The sequence below is a fragment of the Gopherus flavomarginatus genome, chromosome 20, assembly GCF_025201925.1.
Source record: "Gopherus flavomarginatus isolate rGopFla2 chromosome 20, rGopFla2.mat.asm, whole genome shotgun sequence".
Taxonomy (NCBI): Eukaryota; Metazoa; Chordata; order Testudines; family Testudinidae; genus Gopherus; species Gopherus flavomarginatus.
The window spans coordinates 6,109,108-6,132,649 of NC_066636.1; the positions used below are offsets into that span (position 1 = coordinate 6,109,108).

The 23,542-nt window shown below is 61.9% G+C and overlaps 1 protein-coding gene and 1 long non-coding RNA gene across 4 annotated transcripts in view; both read right to left on the minus strand.

The window, feature by feature from the left end:
- KMT2B (lysine methyltransferase 2B) overlaps positions 1–22,938 on the minus strand; it is a 41,407-nt gene extending 18,469 nt beyond the window's left edge. For 2 of the 3 annotated variants that reach the window (XM_050930574.1, XM_050930572.1), the window contains exons 1-9: positions 22,691–22,807; positions 16,081–16,156; positions 12,812–14,793; positions 6,760–6,858; positions 6,393–6,555; positions 5,203–5,452; positions 4,092–4,147; positions 687–935; positions 363–457 (exon numbers count right to left, since the gene is read on the minus strand). In XM_050930574.1, the coding sequence (XP_050786531.1) occupies positions 363–457; positions 687–935; positions 4,092–4,147; positions 5,203–5,452; positions 6,393–6,555; positions 6,760–6,858; positions 12,812–14,689 (2,790 nt within the window). In that variant the 5' untranslated portion in view covers positions 14,690–14,793; positions 16,081–16,156; positions 22,691–22,807. Of the gene's footprint in view, positions 1–362; positions 458–686; positions 936–4,091; positions 4,148–5,202; positions 5,453–6,392; positions 6,556–6,759; positions 6,859–12,811; positions 14,794–16,080; positions 16,157–22,690 lie in introns of all 3 variants that reach the window. The other variant, XM_050930573.1, reaches the window with a different exon arrangement.
- On the minus strand, positions 4,309–5,191 carry LOC127038159 (uncharacterized). Its single transcript, XR_007770596.1, has 3 exons — positions 4,958–5,191; positions 4,506–4,589; positions 4,309–4,413 (listed from the first exon to the last, which is right to left on the minus strand). It is a non-coding gene; the product is annotated as an uncharacterized LOC127038159 (long non-coding RNA).
- Positions 22,939–23,542: the final 604 nt, after the last annotated feature.

Consider the following 23,542-nt stretch of genomic DNA (forward strand, 5'->3'; position numbering starts at 1 on the left):
GGGCCACAGGGGTGGGTAAAGGGACATGGGGCCTCTCCACTCTGGGGGGCGCTGGCCCCGATCCAGCCACAAGACAGGAGAGTGGCTGGCTCCGAGGGCGGGAAACAGGCCACAGGTCCTAGAACCAGACAGTGAGAGCTGCACCAGCCATGTGGAGGCCTGGATGGAACAAGGTGGGATTCTCCATCCTGGCAGACCCCTGCCTGGCCACCCACCCACAACTAGCTATGATTGTGGCAGAACTGGGATCCCTGGGCCCCATGCAAGCTCCTCTCCCTCTGCTCTGGGCCTGGGTCCTTCCAGTGCTGGAGCGTAGGTGCATCGAACCCACACTGCCCACTCCGTGCCTGGGGCCACCTCACCTTCTCCAGTCTCCTCCTCGCCTTGAGCTGCACAACAGGCTGCAGTGGCGTTCTCCGCGGCCGGCTCTGCTCCTCCGCCTCCATAGGGAGCAGGTCTGGAGGGGGGGCAAAGAGATTGTTGGAGGGCCAACCAGCCCCAGCCCTACCTGCTGGCACAGCCACCTCCCAGGTCCTGGTCCCTCTGCACCCCAGAGCCAGGCACCCAATACACAGGTGGGGGAAACCAGCAACCTGGCACGGGGAGTGGGGAACCGGTCCCCATGCGGTGGAGGGGGGAGCCAGCTCAAGTGCAGGGGGGACAGAGGTCCCAGCAGGGCGGCTTACCCGAGTCACGGGAGGGCTTCCTGCGCGGCGTGGCGGAGCCGGGCTGGGGCTCGGCGTCCGAGTCATCCGTGGACTCAAAGATGTCATAGGAGGGTCTCTGCTTGACACAGCGCCGGGCTGACTTGCGCTGCAGCAGGGCCTCCTGCTCTGCTGTCTCCGTCGCCCCCAGCATCAGCTCCCAGGGTGCCGGAAATTCCTCCTGTGAGTCCTCCGAGTCCCGTGCCACCACCGGCTTCACCACCGTGCGACCTGCAGGCGGCAGAGAGACACTGAGACATGGGGCCCACAGCCCATGGCACCGCCAGCCCCATGGAGCCACCAGCCCCACTGACATGCGACCTGTGGGCGGCCGAGAGACACTGAAGCATGGGGGCAGTGGCACTGCTGGCCCTGTCTGTGTGAGCTGCAAGTGCCAGTCCCACCACAGGGTGGCCAAGAGACACAGCCCTCACCAGCCCCACAACCACACGGGGCAGCCAAAACACACAGACACGGGCCCCAGGCGCCATGGGAGCAGCTCAGAGACACAGACAAGCCCCAAAGCCGGGCAACCTGCAGAGAGACACTGATACTCAGCAATGCTGCAGCAGGGCCCCTGCCTGTCAGAGCCTAAGCAGCCCCTCCACAGCCTAGCTCCTCTCAGTAGGTCACAGATCCGTCCGCCCCACTGAGCACCACATACACAGCAGCCTCCTGAACTGTCCCACTGTGGCTGCTCTCATCACCCACCTCCAGCCAACACGACCCCCCAGCTCATGCCTGCCTCCCACACTCAAGATCTCCCAGGCACCTGAGTGAACGCTCGGCATGCTGGGCTGGGGCCAGAGATCATACCCCACCCCACTGGGCTCTGTACACACACCCCCTCACCCCAAACACTGACCCAGATACTGTAGGGATGGGCCCTGCCCCAGGAGCCTGTGATCTGCAGACAGAGCACAGAGGGGGCAGGGGCTCCACATGGGGAAGTGTGTGGAGGGGGCCGGGGGGGCAGATAGAACACAGGAGTCCTGGCTCCCAGCCTAGTGCTGGAGCAGGTCTGGTTCTGTGAACCGCTTCCCCCCGACCCATCGCCCTGCAGGGCTCCCCTCCCCCGTCCCATTGATATACACCCCAGGGCTCCCCCACCCACTTTCACACACACTCAGCACCCCTCCCCCATTTACACACCCAGCACCAGTCTCCACTCCACCCATTCTGTCTCTCCCCGCAAGCCATACATGGCTCACAACCACACACAGATCTCCCGCTTCCCCTCCCCCATGTACATGCAGCTCCCCCATTCCACTTCCCCTCCCCAAGGGGCTGGGACCCACACACACAGGCCTTGAGCCTTCCCCCACTGGCAGCAGCACAGAGCAGCCTGGCTGCCCCCCAGCTCCGGCCCCCTCCCCAGCTCCCCGCTGCAGCCTCCTCCAGCCCCCCAGCTCTCCCTGCCCCACCATGCTGGAGAGAAACCCCCCATCCTGCTTGCTGCGGGGCTCTGCCCCCTGCCCAGGGGCCGGCTCTGGGTGAGCTGGGGGGCGGGAAGGGAGGACAAAGGACAGGGCGGTGGGGCTGAGCTGGTTTCCCTCCTCAGCCACAGGAGAGGTGGGGAGAGCTGGGCTACCCACAGCAGGATGGGTCGGGTGCAGAGCCCACAGACCCTGCCCAAGCTTGGAAGCTGCCCCATCCCCTGGCAGGCCAGGTGCCACTCTGCCTGCTTAGATTGTAGGGGCCTCCTGCATCTAAGGGGGGGTGTCCCAGCAGCACTGAGAAGAAAACCCTGCTCTCCTCCAGCGCCCCCATTCACAGATCTCAAAGCACCCCACACAGTGCGGAAACTGAGGCACGGGCCAATAACGACTTACCCGCTCACCCACCAAGCCAGTGGCAGAGCTGGGAACAGAGCAGAGGTCCCCTCGGTCCCAGCCCAGGGCTGTATCGGCTAGGCCACGCTGCCTCCCCAAGCTCAGCAATCCCTGGCCTCAGAGCAAACACCCAGGGATGCGTTTCACTCAGGGAAGTTTCCCGGCCATTTCTGAGCTCAGCAGCCATGCCCTGGTGAAGACATGCAGCGCCACTGGGCCCAGCAGTGCCACAGGGCCGGGGTGCCCAGGGCTTTCACCACAAGGATTGTGTGGCGCACACGGCCAGGTAAACCCCAACACTTACTGGCCACTCATGCGCCATCCTTGCCAGCAAGTTCTCTCAGAACCTTAAGGAAGGTGCATCAACTTCAACACTATGTTAACTCTGAACCTTAATCAACATGTGTCAACCTTGCTGATGTGTTCACTCTGAACCCTAACAAGTCCATTACATAGACTGGCAGCCTCGGGTTGCGTTAGCCCTGAACCTTAACTACCCCACAATTGTCATTGTGTTAACTCTGAACTCTAATGAGATGCCACTGCAGCCCTTGCTACTTACAACCTCTGAGTATTTCCCAGACGGGGTCGGGGGAATGGAGCTAGCCAGGGAGGTTAGACGTATGCAGAACAAGGGGGCGTCCCTCCTGAGGGGGACTGGGGCTTCTCTGCAAAACACATGACGACGACACTGGCGATCTAGCAAGGAGGCAGCAAGTGAGAGCTGCAGCTCCATTCCAACCCCTCCGCCCCCCCATCCACCGAATCCAGGAGTTCTGCAAGGACAGATTCTAGATTCAGAGTGGCCCACAGCTGGGGGAGGGCATGCAGGCTGCTCCCCAATGCCCCCGGCTCCAGCAGTCAGACAGGAACACTCCAGAGATTTTCAAGAGGCTTGCTATGGGCCAGGGGAGGGACACTGTGGCGAAGGAAGGGAGGGGGGAAAAAATCACTCAGTAGGGGGAGCTCTCCCCTAAGCCACTGCTGGCTCCAGTGCCCTAGGGCAGCACTAGGGGGTTCCACGCTGCAGAGGCAGGGCTGGTCCCATGCCCCAGGGTGATGCTAGGGGGCACTGGGCTGCAGAGGGCAGGCTCAGATGCTCCAGGGCAGAACTATGGGGGTGCTGGGCTGCAGGGGGCAGGGTGGGGAGCTCTGAAGGTCCCTGGAACATGCAGCTCAGAGCCTCAGGGGACTGGGTGAGCTCCAGGCTCTGCCATGGCGATTTTGCTGTAGTTGAATGGGGTATGGGCCCCAGATGAGAGCAGGCGGGAAGAGAAAAGGACCCCCCCACACACACACACACACTGCCTGCAGCACTCAATGCACAAACCCAGGGTAGGGAGGGTCTCCAGCACACAGGCAAGCCCCATGACCTCATAGACTCATAGACTTTAAGGTCAGAATGGACCATTATGATCATCTAGTTTGACCTCTTGCACAATGCAGGCCACAGAATCTCATCCACCCACTCAGACACTGGCAGAGCCAGGAACAGAACCCAGGAGTCCTAGCTGACAGCCCACCCCCCGCCAGCCTGCGGCGGCACTGGCATTACCTTTCTTGGAGAGCCGCTCCATCTTGCGCGCCTCAATCTTATCGCACTTGCGGTACCTGCCAGGGCAGAGAGAGCCAGTCAGAGCGAGAGGGCCATAGGTGCGGGAGGGGGCAGCAACACGCAGGGTGTGTGTGTTTCGTCCATCACCTGTGACGTGAAGGGAGCTAGCAGAGGAGTGAGGGCACTCTCACAGTGCTTTAGGGGGAGCTCAGGGGAGATGGGGGGGTTTCGTCCATCACCTGTGACGTGAAGGGAGCTAGCAGAGGAGCGAGGGCACTCACACAGTGCTTTAAGGGGAGCTGGGGGGGGGTTCGTCCATCACCTGTGACGTGAAGGGAGCTAGCAGAGGAGCGAGGGCACTCACACAGTGCTTTAGGGGGAGCTCGGGGAGGAGAGGGGCGTTCTGTCCATCACCTGTGACGTGAAGGGAGCTAGCAGAGGAGCGAGGGCACTCACACGGTGCTTTAAGGGGAGCTGGGGGGGGGGTTCGTCCATCACCTGTGACGTGAAGGGAGCTAGCAGAGGAGCGAGGGCACTCACACGGTGCTTTAGGGGGAGCTCAGGGGAGATGGGGGGGTTTCGTCCATCACCTGTGACGTGAACGGAGCTAGCAGAGGAGCGAGGGCACTCACACAGTGCTTTAGGGGGAGCTCGGGGAGGAGAGGGGCGTTCTGTCCATCACCTGTGACGTGAAGGGAGCTAGCAGAGGAGCGAGGGCACTCACACGGTGCTTTAGGGGGAGCTCAGGGGGCATGGGGGGGTTTCGTCCATCACCTGTGACGTGAAGGGAGCCAGCAGAGGAGCGAGGGCACTCACACAGTGCTTTAGGGGGAGCTCTGGGGGAGTGGGGGTGTTTCGTCCATCACCTGTGACGTGAAGGGAGCTAGCAGAGGAGCGAGGGCACTCACACAGTGCTTTAGGGGGAGCTTGAGGGGGGGGGGGATACAGGAAGCTCCAGCAGGTGACATGATTTGCCTTAAGCCACACGAGGGCACAGTTGGGGGGGGCAGGAGTCCTGGCCCCCAGCTCCCCGCTCTAACCACCAGGCCCCACTCCCTGGCCAAAGCCAGGCTGGCAGCTGGGTGCCCTGCCCCCACCCGGGGACACTCACACACAGCACTGTTTCTTGGTGTTGGGTCCCCCGAACTTGGGCTTGTCCAGACAGTTGACGCAGGTCCCGCAGTCCTGCAGTTTCAGGCAGCCCTTGCACTTGCCGCAGCGGGTCATGCGATTCTTCTTGCCTGAGTGATGGTGGTGGTGGGGGGTGGGGCGGCGCACGGGGGGTGGGGCTTTCACTGTCACTGGCTCCACCTTCCCTCGTCGTGCTCGCCCGCCCTCACTCTCTGAGGCCGAGGAGGTCTCTGCGGGGGAGACGGCAGGGGGGGTTACCATGGGGAGCCCCGGCCCCACCCTGTGGGGCATAGAGCTGCCTGAGGACAGCACCCTGTAGCCCAGCGCCCCCCTTCAAGCCCTCCCACCCTGCCCCTGCAGCAGCCCCCCCCCTTGCCAAGCCATCCCATAGCACAGCAGCCCCCCTCCTCCCCCAAAGGCCTCCCACTCCACCCCCGCAGCATGACAGACCCTGCCAAGCCACCCCATAGTGCAGCCCCCTCCTGGAGACCTGCCACTCCGCCCATGCAGCATGACAGACCCTGCCAAGCCACCCCATAGTGCAGCCCCCTCCTGGAGACCTGCCACTCCACCCTCGCAGCATGACACACCCTGCCAAGCCACCCCATAGTGCAGCCCCCTCCTGGAGACCTGCCACTCCGCCCTCGCAGCATGACAGACCCTGCCAAGCCACCCCATAGTGCAGCCCCCTCCTGGAGACCTGCCACTCCACCCTCGCAGCATGACAGACCCTGCCAAGCCACCCCATAGTGCTGCCCCCTCCTGGAGACCTGCCACTCCACCCCCGCAGCATGACAGACCCTGCCAAGCCACCCCATAGTGCAGCCCCCTCCTGGAGACCTGCCACTCCGCCCATGCAGCATGACACACCCTGCCAAGCCACCCCATAGTGCAGCCCCCTCCTGGAGACCTGCCACTCCGCCCATGCAGCATGACACACCCTGCCAAGCCATCCCATAGTGCTGCCCCCTCCTGGAGACCTGTCACTCCACCCCCGCAGCATGACAGACCCTGCCAAGCCACCTCATAGTGCAGCCCCCACCCGCCCCTCACTGACACACTCTCTCCCACAACGCAGCCCAGCACTCCCTGGCGCCACCTCAAGGCCAGCACTGATGGTTGTGCCCCAGCTCTGCCCCGGAGGAGTGGGCACTGCCTCCATATACTCACCCTCGGCGACCGGTGAGGCAGCGATCTCCTCCCGCTCGCGCAGGGGCAGGGCGCTCAGGCGGGGCACGTCCTCGGGCACCATGGCACGTGACTGGCCCAGCGCCACAGCCGCATGCCGGCACACATGCTTGATCCGGGGGCCCTGCACTGGAGACTCCTGGCCCTGCGGGGACATCATGACAGAGTGGGTGCCAGGGGAAGAGACGTCCTCCTGCAGGGAGCACCACAGGGCCAAGAGGCTGCCCTGCTCCCCAACCACTGGGAGGGAGTGTACAGAGCAGGGCTGGAGAAAATATATCCTCCCCCCACCGCTGTGCCCACCCCACCCCTCCCCAGCAGCAGTGATCCAGCTCCCAGCCCAGCATACCAGTTTCCTTGTCTCGTTCCTGTCCGTGCTAGCCAGCTCCGGCTCAGCCCCCCCTGGCACAGCCTCTGCACTCTCCTCCGATTTGACGTTGGGTGATGGCTGCAGGCAGGAGACAGACAGATGCGGCTGTGACAGCACAGCCAGAGCTACAGGGACCCAGCCCCCCGCCCCTTTCCCTGGCTCTGGGGCGTGGGTGAGCTTGGTTAAGGCATCGGGTACCCAGCACTGCTGGGTTCTCTCCCCTACACTGGGAAAGGAATGGGATCTAGTGGGTTAAAGCAAGGGGCTGGGAGCCAGGATTCCTAGAGCCGTGGATAGAACCCAGGAGTCCTAGCTCCCAGCTTCACCCCCGTCACCCATGCTCTAATAGAGGCCACTCTCCTTCCAGAGCTGCAGACAGAACCCAGGAGTCCTGACTCCCAGACCCGCCCCCCCTACTTATTCCCCCTCCCAAAGTTAGGGACAGAACCCAGCCTCCCACACCCTTCTCTAACTACTCGTATCCACTCCCCCTCCGAGAGCTGGGGAGAAAGATAATTACTAACCTTCCCGTAATGGTGGTTCTTCGAGTGCTTGCTCACGCCCATTCCAGCATGGGTGTGCGCGCATCGTGGCTGAAAGACTTTTTCCCCCCTAGTGATATCCATCAACTGGGCTCTGGTGCCCCGTGGAGTAGCATCTCCATGACACGGTAGATAGGCACCTGCTGCCTTCTCAGTTCCTTCTCGCCAGCAACTTCGACAGAGGGGCAGGTGGGCGGAATGGGGGATGGACGTGAGCAACACATCTTGAAGAACGAGTTACAGAAGGGTTAGTAACCATCTCTTCTTCTTGGAGTGCTTGCTCATGGCCATCCCAACACAGGGGACTCCCCCGCATTCCATCAATGAGTGGGGTCGGAGTTCCTGAGACACGGCGTGAAGGAGCACTGCCCCGAAGGCTGCATCGTTCCTCGCCTGCGGGGTAAGGGCTAAGTGCCCACGAACTTGTGGACAGAGGACCAAGTCGCCACCTTGCAGATATCTACAGCCAGAGCATGAGATACGAATGCCGCTGGTGAGGCGTGTGACCGTGTGGAGTGTGCTGTTAAGTGTGGGGGAGCCACCTTCGCCAGGCCATAGCACGTGCAGATGCAGGACATTATCCAGCAGATCCTCCATGCCAAGACCACGCTGCCTTTCATCCTTTCTGCAACAGCAATGAATAACTGGGTGGACTTTCAAAAAGGTCTGGTCCTTTCCATGTAAAAGGCTTGAGCACGTCTGAACAGGGCCGGCTCCAGGCACCAACGCAGGAAGCACGTGCCTGTGGCAGCACATGCTAAGGGGCGGCATTCCATCCATTCTTGGGGCAGCACAGTCCGAATGGCTTTATTTTATTTATTTTTTTTGCTTGGGCCTGCAAAAATGGTAGAGCCGGTCATGTGTCTAACGTCCAGAGAGTGCAGTCTCTGTTCATGCTTATTAGCATGAGGTTTAAGACAGAACACTGGAAGATGTCCTGACTATTGTGGAAATGGGAGACCACTTTCAGAAGGAAGGCTGGGTGATGACACACACAGACTTTGACCCTGAAGACGACCATGTACGGCAGCTCAGAGGTGAAAGGCCGGATCTGACACCCTCCTGGCCGAGGTGATGGCCACCAGAAAGATGGTCTTCCAGAATAAATCAATCAAGGGACATGATGATAGTGGCTCAAACAGTGACCCTGTTGAGATCCCAGGGAAGCAGAGGCTGCGGATACAGGCGCTCAAAGCTCTTTAAGAGCCGAGAGCTAATGGAGTTGGAGAAAACTGATCTGCCGTTCACCAGAGGGGGAATGCCAGCATTGCCACCCAGTGGACTCTGATGGAAGAGACCGCCAGGCCTTCTCCCTTCAGATGGAGCAGGTATCCAGGCTAAAGGGGAGTGTGGCCTCCAGAAGGGGGACCCTGTTCTGAAGTGACCAGAGTGAGAACCTTTTCCATTATGTTAGATAAGCCATTCTGGCCGACTGCCCATAAGGACCACTTGGACCAGTCCCAAACAGCCCAGCTCCATTTTGCTCAGCCACGAAGAAAGTGCAGAGACTGCATGAGGCCTTGGCCCTGGGAGATCAGATCCGGCCACATTGGGAGACTGACTGGGGAACCTATCAAGAGGTCCAGCAAGGTTGTGAATCAATGCTGGCATGGGCATGCCAGTACTAGGAGAACCACATGGGCTTTGTCCCTTTTGACCCTGAGGAGCGCTTTGTGGATGATGGTGTGGGAGGAAAGGCATATAAGGAACCTATAGCAGATGGAACGTGTCAGAGAGAGACCAGGCTGTGGCCCAGGTATGAGCAGAACTGGGTTATTTCCTATTGCTTCTGGTTGTAGACAGATCGACCTGGGGAAAAGTGGCAGGCTATCTTCCTGCCACTTCTGGATAATAGCCTCCAGGACATCCAGCCAGAGAGATCACTGGTGAAAGACCTGCTCAGGTGGTCTGCGAGCCTGAAAGCTAAGCAGCCTCCAGGTGAACAGAGTGGGCTAAGCTGTAGTCCCAGAGTTTCAACACCTTAGGCACAGGGGAGAGGACAGGATTCCCCTTTGCTTGTTTACGTAGAACATTGCTGTGGTGTCTGTGAGGACTGACGCACATCTGCCCTTGTGGCAGAATGCTTGGCAGGCAAGGCGCACTGCCCTTCACTCCCTGACAATGATATGCAGGCAAACCTCCTCCTTTTGTCCAGAAACCCTGTGTCCTGAGAGGCCTCAGGTGGGCTCCCACCCCATATCTGGGGCATCTGTGACCAGCTCTACCGCTGGTGCGGGCCTTGCAAAGGAAACGCCAGCACACAGAGTGTCTTGATCCAGCCACCACCGAAGGGCGTCGAGCATCGTCTGGGGAAGAGCGACCACTCTGTCTAGTGGGTGACACCCGGTAATGTACACTGACGACAGCACAGCCGCAGAGGGTGGAGTCTGAGACATGCACACTGCACCACAGTGAGTGCAGGCGGCCATGTGCCCCAGATGCTTTAGGCAGCTCCTGGCTGTAGTAGTGGAGTATGCTATCTGGCCTGGTACAAGGGCTGAGATGGCCCTGAAAGCAGCTCTCCGGTAGGGAGACCCTTGCTTCAGTCATGTCAAGGATTGCTCCTATGAGTTCTACCTTCTGGAAGGGCATCAAGGTGGACTTCTGCTTATATTATTAATCAGGAGTCCCAGGCTCTTCAAAGTGGACAGAACAATTTCCCCAGGTTGTTCCACTAGCACCTTGGACCGACCTCTCACAGGCCCTTGTCCAGGTCGGAACAGACTGGCACGCCTCTCCTCCTGAAGAAGCTGCTCCCACTACCATGCATTCTGTGAACACTCCTGGGACAGCTGAGAGGCCGGGGGGCAGAACTATGAACTGACAGTGGTTCCGGTTTACCATACACCGAAAGTATCTCTGTGGCCCCAGAAGAGAGCTATAGGTCAAGGGCGGCACACCAGCGCCCTGGATCCAGGGAAACCATGCGGAACTTCAACTTCTTTAAGAACTTGTTAAAGTTTCTGAGGTCTAGGATAGATCTGAGATCCCTACTGGAGTTTGGGATCAGGGAACCTCCACCACTGCCCCCACCCTTGGGAGCAACTGCACCTCCTGGGCCAGGAGATTTTAGTGAGAAGGATCCCTGAAGAGGGATGGGGGAAGAAAAACTACAAGGCGTATCCCACTTTTGCCATGCAGAGCACCCACCAGTTGGATGTGATGTTGGCCCACACCTGGTAAAAGTGGGACAATGGTCCACAAACATAAGGCCAAGATCCAGGTACTGGGCTGGTGCCCTGTCCTCAGGTGCTCCCTTAAAAGCTTCGTCTGTTGCCTGATGCTTGTTTCGCGTGCGCAGACATTGAGGCTGGTCTCTTCCTGAAACCCCTATTGCTCTGTCGCCTGAAGTCCTGCCGCTAGAGGGACTGGTAAAAACGGCCCATGGGCTGCGGCTTATAAGGTTTCCAGGATGGGACAGCCCAATGATTTCCAGGTCATCCTTGAATCTTCCAGGCTGTGCAGCTGGGCATCAGGACTGCCCTTTGAATGGGAGGTCCTGAACAGTCTGCTGGACTTCATGGGGGAGGCCCAACGACCAAAGCCAGGAACTTCTCATTACAACTTCAGTAGCCATCACCCAGGCCACTGCATTCGTGTCTAGGGCCGGCTGCATGGATGTCTTGGCTATGGCCCTGCCCTCTTCAGTCATGGCAGCAAATTCTGCCCTAGGCCATGTCTACATTGGCAATTGAACAACAAAACTTTTGTCTTTCAAAGGTGTTAAAAAAACCCGAAAGACAAAAGTTCAGTGCCAGTGAGAACAGCATGTGAACTGCCAGTGTGGCTTGAGGACCCCCGATTGCTGCCCCAGGAACCAATCCTCTTTCCAACAGGGATGGAGGGGGTGCCCTTTTCTCTGACAGTGCCGAAAAGGAGCATCCTCCATGGGAGCCCTGGACCACGTGCAGCCAAAGGGCCCAGCATCTCCCATTGACTAGTACCCTATGATAGTGGGACAAGTCCCTGGGTCACATCCATGGGGGGTATGATCTATCCAAGATCCGGTCCCTCGCAAGTCACATGACTTTGCCTGAGATTTACAGCTCAAGGACTGGCTTCTAGGTGACCAAGATGGTGCCAAATGACTTTGCCTTGATAGGAAGCGGTGCTGCAACTGCTGGTCAGATGCCAGGGATGAGACCGGCATCTAGGCAAGGCGTTGCTGCTGCAAGCATGGCCTGGGTGCTGAGTCTCCCAACGACGAGCGAAATGAAGGGTGGTGCACCACCATCTTCATGGGCTTGTCCAGGACTGGTGATTGCCCTCTTAAGGCTGGGCCCTGCGGTGCCTGTCTTGTCCCTTGTGGGCCCCCAGTTTGGAGATGGTGCTACCTGGAGGGGTAAGAGATTTTGCGCTGCCCCATACACCTCTGGTGCTGCCAGTTTCGTGTCCTCTTCTTGGATCACCCCACATGGGGAGCTCCTCGGTACCGGACTTGACAGGTCCCCCACCCCACCAGGTGGTTACAGTGGTTCACCACAGCTCACTCATCCCCCAGTGCCCCTAATCAGACTTTTTTGGTCCCAGTGATGGGAACAGTGCTGTGTCATCGGTGCAGATTTCTTGAGTGCCAGAGAAGCATGCCGGGGAGCCAACCAGACAGCAGCGTGCACCTGGGAAAGGGAGCGCTCAGTGCCGGGTCCAGTCACCGCTCTCAAGCAGGACAGACTGCCGCCTCCATAAGTAGGAACGTCAATAGATTCTCTCTCATTTTGGGTTCTTGGTTTGAAGTTCCTACAGATCTGGCACTTACCCTGGATGAGACCCTCTCCCGGGCACTTCAAGCAGTGCATGTGAGGGTCACTAACTGGCTTGTGCCTGGCATTCTGCACACTGTTTGGATGAGACCCTCTCCCGGGCACTTCACGCAGTGCGTGTGAGGGTCACTAACTGGCTTGTGCCTGGCATTCTGCACACTGTTTGAACTCTGCCCTAGGGCCAGACTGGGGGCTCACTAGAAAAACTAACTAGCGCTATGCTTATGCTTATGCTAACAAACTATTTACACGTATCTAGAATCTATTTACAGAAAGACCCCCATGAGCGGATCTATTGCTGGGCAAGAGAGATCGTTCTAGACAGAAAGAAACAACTGAGGAGACAGCAGGTGCCTACCAACTGCACCATGGAGGCACCACTCCAGGGGGCACCACCAGAGTCTACCCAACGGATACTACTAGTGATTGGGGGCAAAAAGCCGTACAGTGACAGTGCATGCGACACGCGCACACCCATACTGGAATGGACATGAGCAAGCATTCGAAGAAGTCAGAAGTCAGGGCTCCCAGCACCGCCTGCTCTAACCACTTGACCCCAGTCCCCTCCCAGAGCTGAGAAGAGAACCCAGGAGTCCTGGCTCCCAACCCCACCTCCTGGCCTCACGGGAAGTACTGTTAAGGCAGACTGACACGTTAGCATATGCAGCCCCCACCCACCCATCCCCCAGTCTTCCAGTGCCGCCCCCCGAACAGGGGGCTCTGTCTCACCGGGGCCAATCTGAGCAGCTGCTGCTGGTCGATTTTGAAGAGCTGCACCTTGGCACGAGTCAGCAGACTGTAGACTTTGTCCATGCCCGACAGCTGGGCTGGCTGTGCAGCCGGTGCTGCTTCCTCCCGGGCAGGCACCACAGCTCCCTGCTCCTCGGCCTCACACCCTGAGCCCTCCTCCTCCTCGGACTCATGGCTGGCCAGTGAGGCCACACGGCGGATGGCCACTTTACGCACCACGCCTGGTACGTCCACGTCCTCCATCTTGATCAGCTCCGTGTCCGGGGGGACAGGCAGGTGCTGCGGGGGCTCTCCAAAGAGGGGCAGGGTCAGGTGGTTGGTTCGACCCAGCAGCCGCTTGCCACTGCGGGTCATCACGGGCTCATAGTGGGGGGAAGGGGGCTCTGGCCGGGGCACAGGGGACAGTGGGGGGTCCTTCCCGGCCTCGCTGAGGCACATGGGCTCTGGCTCCTCAGCTGACACTGTTAGCGACTCATAAATCTTCAGGTGGGCCTCGCTGGGGGTGAACTGAGGGGCCCGGAGCAGCGGGGGCCGCCTGCCCAGCGGGGAGGGGGCAAGGAGGGGGCCAGCCGGGAAGAGGTGGGGCTCCTCGGGGGGCAGCTGGAAGAGGGACTTGCCTGCCTCGGGGGGCAGAGGTGGCGAGGTGCTGAGGGAGGTCCAGCGGAAGGTGGGCTCCCGCAGGATAGAGCGCCGCTTGCCGGGGAGGCTGGGGAGAGGGGAGGCTGGGGGTGAGAGGCCCGGAGAAGGAGGGGGTGACGAGACGGGGGAGGGATACTCGTCAGGTGAGCGGGGGGGCTGGCCAGGTGCCACCTCCTGGCCAGGGGCTTGCTGTGGGGCTGGGGGCTCCCCACAGGGCAGCCCCTCCATTTCAGGGGCCTTGGCCCGGGGTGCTCGTCGGGGGGGCTCGTCCATGAAGCGCCGGGGAGGACGGATGAGGCGGCAGGAGCGGGCGCTCACCACAGGCATGATGAACTGGCGGATGTTCTTCAGGAAGGTGGCTTTGTGCCCAGGGGCCTCCTCGCCCACCGTGCCAGCACCCTCCCGCTGGGCAGCCGCCACCCGCTCAGCCCGCTGACTGGGGGTGAGGGGTGGTCGGCCCCGCCCCCGCTTCAGACACTGTGCCCGCGTGGACTGGGCGATGGAGGCCGGGGCAGCTGACTCCTCCTCTGCCTGGGCCGGACACGGGGGCGACAGCGGCCTCTCCTCCACAGCGCCCTCGCGCCGGGACAGCCCCTGCGCCCGTCTCCGTCGCTTCCACCGGGCTTGGGTCAGAGAGGGTGGCTCAGCTGGTGTCTCATGAGGCAGCTGCTCTGGAGGAGGGGCAGAGGGAGTGGGGGAGTCCCCCGGCAAAACATCGCCCCTCCTTGGTGGGCTGCTCTTCCTCCTCTTGCTGCCCTGCTTCCTGCCCATGGAGGGCTTTAGCCTGGCACGGGCCAACACCACCCGCCCGGACTTCAGCCGTTTTGCTTTGGAGACAAACTTGAGCAGCAGGGGCAATTTCTTCCGCCCACGCCCAGGGCCCTTCCTCCGGGAGCTCAGTCTGGCACCAGAGGCCGGCTGCTGGCTCTTCCTGGGGGGCGCTGGGACAGCGCTGGGAGCCTTGGCATCCCGCTGAGGAGCTCCCGGCTTCTTCTTGAAGGAGCCGCGAGGGCGGCCCCGCGGCCGGTGGGGCACCATGGGGTCATGGCTCTTCCCCCTTGGGGGGCTGCTGGGGGATGGGGAAGGGGGTATGAGCTCAGAGGGCCCTGGGTCCTGCTTGGGAGGCGTCCTGGTGGCTTGAGTGGGGCTGGCGCCCGGAGGGGGCTTGGCCGGCGGGGGCCTAGATCTCTGGAGCAGCTCAGCCAGGGCCCTGACCATGCGCTCCCGCTGGGCCTCGCCCTTCCTCGGCCTGGCCGGTGCCTTGGAGGGGACCGCAAGCAAGGACACGTCCCTCTTCCTGCTGCTGGCTTGGGGCAACACACCTGCAATGAGAAATGAGAGGGAGGTGAACCAGGGGGTTGGACTTGAGACCCCACCCATGCTCCACCGCACACCGGCCAGCCAGCCAGCAACTCCATCCCAGGCCCCCAATTCCGGGGGGGGGGTGACAGCAGCTATCACCCCAACCAAGACCTGGCTTACTCTAGGGGTGGCACTGTGTGCCCTGCAGTAGAGAGACTGGACCCTCATCATACCAGGGCACCCTAACTGAGATGAGATCCCCTCATTGTGCCAGGCACTGCCCAGACACCCCCATAGCCGTTAGAGAGAGGTTCTCTCAGCATGCCAGCCGCTGCCCAGACACACAGAGACAGTCCCTGTCCACTGAGATCAGGGCCCCCCTGTGCTGGGAGCTGCACAGACACAGCAAGAGACAGGCCCTGCTTAAAGAGCTCAGAGTCTGAACAGCCAGAGGTGGATTATCCCCATTTCACAGATGGAGAAACTGAAGCCCAGGGAGAAGCAGTGAGCTGCTCAGGGTGACACCAGGAGTCATCAGCAGAGCCCCAGCATGTCCAGCATCTCTCCTCCCAGCCACCCCCCATCACACATCTCTCCCTCCCCTTCTATGTTGGGGACATGCTGCAAACACACAGCCAGAAAGCTGGTACTGGCAGAGAGGCTGTGGGCACTGGACAAAGTGACTCCCACGTTCACTGGCTGGAGCCAGCACTGCGTCCCCAGGAGGGGCCCTCGCCCTGACCAAGCGCCCTGGGCATCGCCGGAAGCTGATGTGGCCAAGCAGTTTCAGGCAGAAGAGAAGCACGTTCACAGTGGGGAGCAGTCTCAGTTTATCCAGCCACACCCACGTTAACTCTGCTAGGAGAAGCTGGCACCTAGACCCCAGTGGGGCCGCATTTACACGGGGGGGACGACACAGCAATTCCCTGTCCCCTGCAGGCATGAGCTATGGCTGGTGCAACTGGGCCCACCCTATGGCGGTAGGTAGGGGGAGCTATTTTCTCTCCCCCCAAGAGACACTGTTATAATGCACAAGATCGGAGTTGATGCAAGGCCTCGTGCTGTGAGGCTGACCCCTGCGGAATGGAGGTAGCATCCAGGCAGCAGCCCCGCTGCAGGCAGAGACAGCCAGGCCCCTGGGCTGCGGTGCCAGGTCGAGGGGGCTGGGGAACCCCAAGGGCCTCGTGGAGAAGCACAGCACAGGAGATGTGACCGGAGGCTGGGGACATGGGACGCCAGTGCTGACACCTCCCCAGTGCTGGATCGAGGGGGCGTCCGTATGGGGTCAGGCCGGCCGGTGCCCTCACCTCTCTGGGAGCGCAGGGCGGCACGCAAGGAACTCTGGGAGACAGGTTCATCAGGAGGGAAGCCCTGGAACTCTTCCTGCAAGGGGGGGGGACAGAAAGGGGCTGTGGTTAGATGGAGGGTACCAAGCTCCAGCCCCCAACATGAGCTCCAGCCACTCCTTGCTACACAGACCTATTCCAAGCAGAACCGAGCTGGGCCCATGCATTTCCCCCCAGGATGTCCCCACCCATAGCCCCTAGACCCCATCCAACACACCTATTCGGAGGAACTAGAGGTGGCCATGCCCAAACTCCTTAGGCCCCACGGACCCAGCAGCTGTCCCACCCACAACACCTCCCCAGGCCCCCTGACTGACATGCCACACAGCTGGAAGCAAGCGCCCAGACGGGGAGGCTGGCACAGCCCCACCATGGGACAGTGAAGGATCAGGAAGAACCACTGGGGCACTGCCAGGCCAGCATGGGGGGACAAGATGAGCCCGGTCAGCTCCATGCTACAGCTATAGGGTGGGGGGCTCCCCGTCACAGAGGCACAGACTTCCCTCAAGCTACCAGATGGGGCAGGTGCCTCATTCATTGCCAGCAGGATCGTACCAGGCTGAGGCCTGGACAGGCCACTGGGACCAATCCCTCCTCCAGCAGCCCACTGCTGGACCCAGCTGCTGTGCTCCCAGCAACCCCCGAATGGGGCAGGCAGTGGAGCCCACCCAGCATTAACCACTAAGTAACTTCGGCTCGCTGGCTTCCTGCTGCACCTGCACAGGCTCACCCAGCTTCCTAACTGCACACTGAGACGCGGCCCATAGGATCCTCGCAACAGGCACAATCAGTGCTCCTTGAACGCCCAGAGACAGCCCTGCCCCAGCCAGTGTGCAATCCCCCTGCATATGGGGGAAACTGAGGCACAGAGAGATGCAGCGCCGGACAAGGTCACACACGGAATCTGGGAATTGGTGGCACATTGCCCCTAGCTGTGCACACACCGGCTGCCATGCCACTGTACCCAGGACCACGTGGGATCAGGAGGTGCTGGGGGGACACAACTAACCATGGGGGTGGGAGAATACTCTGCCTAAAGAGAAATGTTGCCCATTCCCTAGCAGCTTTGATAGATGCCCCAAAGGATAGCAAGGACCTTAACAGATTACGCTTCCCCAGCACCGAGATGCAGCCGCCTCTAGGGTGGAGCAGCTGGGGAACAGCTGCATACAACATACCACACAGGGAGGCTTGCCCAGCGATAGATACAGCTGCCTTCACAGTGGAGCATGGCAGGCACCCAAAGACACAAGCGTGTTACCATCGTGTAGCCGCACCAGCTACCCCACCCCAGAAGCAGCAACATATCAGCAGGGGCAATGAGACTGCTCCCCCTCAGCGCCAGATGATTCATCCCTGTGTGGCTGTTTCCCAGTGTCCCCCACAGGTAGCTGCATCTCATTGTCCAGTGCTGGACAAGGCATCCTCATGTAGTTATGCGTGGCTGTTCTCCAGCTGCCCCGCCCCAGAGGTGGCGGCATCTCAGTGCTGGACGAGCCATCCCAGCATAACACGCTTCAGCTCAACTAGCCCCAGCAGTTAGGTAAGTTGAGAAGCTAGAAGCAGCCCTGGGGTGTGAACCCTGCACAGCAGTGCCCCCTCCTCTCTGCCAGTCAGGCGGTGCTGCCCCTCTGTTGTGGGTACTTCACAGTGGGCTGCTTTGCCAGATCTAGGGCGCACAGCATGGGGACTGCTGGGTCCACGCCGCAATCATGCAGGCTCATACCACCAGACTCTCGCTCTCCACATGCCACCCCAAGCAGCAGAGAGCACTGACAACATTCACCTGTGTGCTGGGGAAGAGCCGGGGCCTGCCCGAGGTCAGATGCGCCCAGCATTTCACTGGGCAACAGGAGGGCAAGGCCAAGCTACGACTGGACAAACTCCTCGGGTTGGGTGCCAAGAGACCACACCACCTGCCGGTACATGGGTAACTCCACCCCGGGGGGGGGAACAGAACCAGGCCCTCTGCTGGTGGGGCAGGAGACTGGTGGCCACCTCCACATGCCCCTTGAAAGATCCCCGGCTAGGTCAGGAACCAGCAACCTTACACTGGCAGAACTGCAGTGAAATGGAACCAAGAAATAGCGGGAGCAGGGAACAGAGCAGGGGAGCTTTTCCTCTAGGGGCTCCAGCTCTGTGCAGGCCCCAGGGCAGGGACTGGCTGGCTCAGGGGGAAAGAAATGGGTCATGGCACCTTTCCCCTCGGGCCCCAAGTGTGTAGTGGCTTTATCCCAAGTGCCTTTGCTGGAGTCTGCACCTCCCAGGCAAGTCAGGGGTCTCATCTCTCAGCAACCCCTGCAGAAGACAGTTTCACTCCCCTGTCCGCAGACCCCTGCAACCGGGCAACCCGAGGCCCATGGGCTGGGGGCACCCAGCTCCCCCATACCCACAGAAGACAGACAAGCCATTCTGCACGGCAGGCTGATCCAGCGCTGACCCCTCCCACCTTGTGGGATCCCTGCCAGCTGCCTGCCCTCACCAGCCCCAAATGCTGCCCACTTGAGCAAGGCTGGCACCTCTCTCCAAGGCCGGGCTCCAGGAGTCCCCTGACCAGGCGAGACGCAGAGCTTTCCTCTCCAAACAGGAAAGGCAAGTTCCCTGGCCCAGTGGACACGGAGAGCCACAAGAGTGATGACTCCTGCTCCAGGGCAGAGATCAGCATGTTCAGCATCTAGCAAAGAAGGGCCTGTTCAGGCCGGGACCCCCATGTGCTAGGCCAGTCCCACAGCTCCATCCATGAACTTCAATTCCTTTCCAAAGAGGGCAGAGTCACCAGCCCCCTTAGAAAGGTGGGGAAACTGAGGTATGGAGGGGGAGCAAGCCAGTGACAGAGCCGGGGCTGGACCCCAGGTCTCCAGAGTGCCAGTGCTCCAACCGCCTGTTCCCTAATCAAGGGGTTCGACTCCCAATTCCAGCTCTTGCCCCACATGCAAGACTGCGGCCAGAAGGGCTCTCAACGCCGCACTGCATGTGGAGGCCAGGTCAGAGCCAAACCAGCCAGCCTGCCCACAGCGAGAGCCCAGCCAGGCCATACTGCCCTCGGCAGGAGCATGGGGCATGACAACACGAGGTGGGAACGCTGGGGCCAGAGACTCACCCCGCTCCCGAAAAAGGCACCTTGCCGGCCATTAGCCCCAGCATCTTACAGTTCACAGGGGTTCCTCAGGATAGGGGAACCTCGCACCCCTCACTGCACACAGGCCCACCTGGAGAGGGAGACCATCTGTATGTGCCCACAAAGAGGGGCCCATGCACTGAGGTGGGGGCAGGCAAGGAACCAAATGCGACTCCAGGGCCGATGCCGTCTGGATCACAGCGATTTTCCACCTGACTGTGCAGGGAGGGCTCCAAGTGGTGCCATGCCCGGGGCAGGTCAGGAAGCTGCTGGGGGTAGCATTGCCAGTTGCTGCCCAGAATCTGAAGCCAAACTCCAGAGGGGGGCACAGAAAAGCCAGGATGAGCTGAGCCCAGTGGCGGCTACAGTCAGCCAGGGTGAGATGGGCAGTATGTGTGCCTCCTGCCGCCCAACACACACCATGTGGGGGAGGGCTCCTCCCCAACAACCCTCGTCTGCCCCGTCCCAGCCCGACAGAACTGTTCAGGCAAGGGGGCACCCAGAACTCCTTCAGGATGGGCTCCCCTGGCCAGGTACCACCTCCTATCGTGCAGCAACTAAACCCCTCTACACATTGGGGGGCTGCACCCCACAACTCCCTAGCCCCACAAACAGCAACCCCTACCCCCAAGCAGAACCCCAACACTGCCCAAGCCCCACATAGGGGGCCCCTCAACCCAGCAGTACAGAGTCCACCAAGCCCCCTAACTTTCCCCTCTCCCAGCAGCACCCACACATACCCCTCCCACAGGGACCCACCCCCACAGGTCACCTAGCTCACCCCCAAGATGCCCCCTGCCCCAGCGTCACAGACCCTCCATGATCTCCCACCCCTCAACCTTTCCCACGCCTCCAGCTCTGGGGCCCCAGCTCCTCTCCCCATAGGGATGCCCTCTGCAGCTTCCCCCTATACTTCCCCGTTCCTCCAGAAACTATTCAGTGCCCCCTCAGCCCTAGGGTCCCAGCCCCCAACCCACAACCTCACCCCCCCACTCTGGGGGGCTCAGCTCGCACCCCCTGCCCCAGCAGCACCCCAAGGTCCCAGCCACCCCCTACTGCCCCATAACACCCCCCCAGCTACACCCCCAACTCCACCCCCTACTGCCCCATAACACCCCCAACTCCACCCCCTACTGCCCCATAACACCCCCCAGCTACACCCCAGCTCCACCCCCTACTGCCCCATAACACCCCCCCGAGCTACACCCCAGCTCCACCCCCTACTGCCCCATAACACCCCCCCGAGCTACACCCCAGGTCCACCCTCTACTGCCCCATAACACCCCCCCGAGCTACACCCCAGGTCCACCCTCTACTGCCCCATAACACCCCCCCGAGCTACACCCCAGGTCCACCCTCTACTGCCCCATAACACCCCCCCGAGCTACACCCCAGGTCCACCCTCTACTGCCCCATAACACCCCCCAGCTACACCCCAGCTCCACCCCCTACTGCCCCATAACACCCCCCCGAGCTACACCCCAGCTCCACCCCCTACTGCCCCATAACACCCCCCCGAGCTACACCCCAGGTCCACCCTCTACTGCCCCATAACACCCCCCCGAGCTACACCCCAGCTCCACCCCCTACTGCCCCATAACACCCCCCCGAGCTACACCCCAGGTCCACCCTCTACTGCCCCATAACACCCCCCCGAGCTACACCCCAGGTCCACCCTCTACTGCCCCATAACACCCCCCCAGCTCCACCCCAGCTCCACCCTCTACTGCCCCATAACACCCCCCCCAGCTCCACCCCAGCTCCACCCCCTACTGCCCCATAACACCCCCCCCCGCTCCACCCCAGCTCCACCCCCTACTGCCCCATAACACCCCCCCGCTACACCCCAGCTCCACCCCCTACTGCCCCATAACACCCCCCCAGCTCCGCCCCCTACTGCCCCATAACACTCCCCCAGCTCCGCCCCCTACTGCCCCATAACACTCCCCCAGCTCCGCCCCCTACTGCCCCATAACACTCCCCCGGCTCCGCCCCCTACTGCCCCATAACACCCCCCCCGGCTACACCCCCTACTGCCCCATAACACCCCCCCCGGCTACACCCCCTACTGCCCCATAACACCCCCCCCGGCTACACCCCCTACTGCCCCATAACACCCCCCCCGGCTACACCCCCTACTGCCCCATAACACCCCCCCCGGCTACACCCCCGACTGCCCCATAACACCCCCCCCCGGCTACACCCCCTACTGCCCCATAACACCCCCCCCGGCTACACCCCCTACTGCCCCATAACACCCCCCCCGGCTACACCCCCTACTGCCCCATAACACCCCCCCCGGCTACACCCCCTACTGCCCCATAACACACACCCCAGCTCCACCCCAGCTCCACCCTCTACTGCCCCATAACACCCCCCCCGGCTACACCCCCTACTGCCCCATAACACCCCCCCCGGCTACACCCCCTACTGCCCCATAACACCCCCCCCGGCTACACCCCCTACTGCCCCATAACACCCCCCCCCGCTACACCCCCTACTGCCCCATAACACCCCCCCAGCTCCGCCCCCTACTGCCCCATAACACACACCCCAGCTCCACCCCAGCTCCACCCTCTACTGCCCCATAACACCCCCCCGAGCTACACCCCAGGTCCACCCTCTACTGCCCCATAACACCCCCCCAGCTCCACCCCAGCTCCACCCTCTACTGCCCCATAACACCCCCCCCAGCTCCACCCCAGCTCCACCCCCTACTGCCCCATAACACCCCCCCCAGCTCCACCCCAGCTCCACCCCCTACTGCCCCATAACACCCCCCCGCTACACCCCAGCTCCACCCCCTACTGCCCCATAACACCCCCCCAGCTCCGCCCCCTACTGCCCCATAACACTCCCCCAGCTCCGCCCCCTACTGCCCCATAACACTCCCCCAGCTCCGCCCCCTACTGCCCCATAACACTCCCCCGGCTCCGCCCCCTACTGCCCCATAACACCCCCCCCGGCTACACCCCCTACTGCCCCATAACACCCCCCCCGGCTACACCCCCTACTGCCCCATAACACCCCCCCCGGCTACACCCCCTACTGCCCCATAACACCCCCCGCTACACCCCCTGCCATAACACCCCCCGGCTACACCCCCTACTGCCCCATAACCCCCCCCCCGGCTACACCCCCTACTGCCCCATAACACCCCCCCCCGGCTACACCCCCTACTGCCCCATAACACCCCCCCCGGCTACACCCCCTACTGCCCCATAACACCCCCCCCGGCTACACCCCCTACTGCCCCATAACACCCCCCCCGGCTACACCCCCTACTGCCCCATAACACCCCCCCAGCTCCACCCCCTACTGCCCCATAACACCCCCCCAGCTACACCCCAGCCGCCCCCAGGCTCCCCCCACGTTCCTGCCCCAGCCCCTCCGCGACGCCGCTCCCGCCTTGCCCGGGCTCGGCCGCTCTCCCCAGCCCGCCCCGCCGCTCACCGGCTCCTCCTCGCTGCTGCCCCCGCCCAGCAGGCCCCGCAGGCGGCGCAGGCTCCAGCCCAGGCCCAGGAGGCTCCGAAGCGCCGGGTCCCCCAGGCCGGGCCCGTCCCCGCTGGACCCGCCGCGCAGGGGCAGGCGCGCGCGCAGCCCGGCCCGGGGCAAGGGGCGGCCCCCGCCCGGCCGCCCGGGGAAGCGGCCCCGGGCCCAGGCGGAGCCACCGCCTCCCGCCGCAGCCGCCGCCGCCGCCGCCATCTTTAACCGCTGGGGGGGGACCTGGCCCGGGGGGCGGGGCCGCCGCAATAACAGCCCGGCCCGGCCGCGGGGCACCATGGGGGATGGAGTCCGGGTGGGGGCGGTGCCCATCGGCCGCAGCAGGGCCGGGACTACAGTCCCCAGCAAGCCTTACGGCTCCGCTTACGGCCCGGGCCGGCCGTGGGGCTCCCTGGGAAATGGAGTCCGGATGGGGGTGGCGCCCATTGGCCAAAGCGAGGCGGGGACTACAGCCCCCATCAGGCATTGCGGTTCCGCTCCTGGCCCGGCCGCGGGACTCCCTGGGGGATGGAGTCCAGGCGGGGAGGAGCGCAACATGGAATGAATAATAGCTCCCAGCAGGCATTGGCGCTACAAAGCCTCAGAGAGAGACCCCGTTGCATCATGGGGATTGGAGTCCATGGGGTGAGGGCTCATCTTCAATGCACCATGGGAGTTGTAGTCCTCTCTGACCTGCAGGAAGGGGAGAAAACTTCAGCTCCCAGAAGGCATTGCTCCACTAGGAACGACACCCTGTAGCCTAGCATAGGTGGCCCCAGCTTCTCTCTTCGTGTCGCATGAAAGATGGAATTAAATGACTAC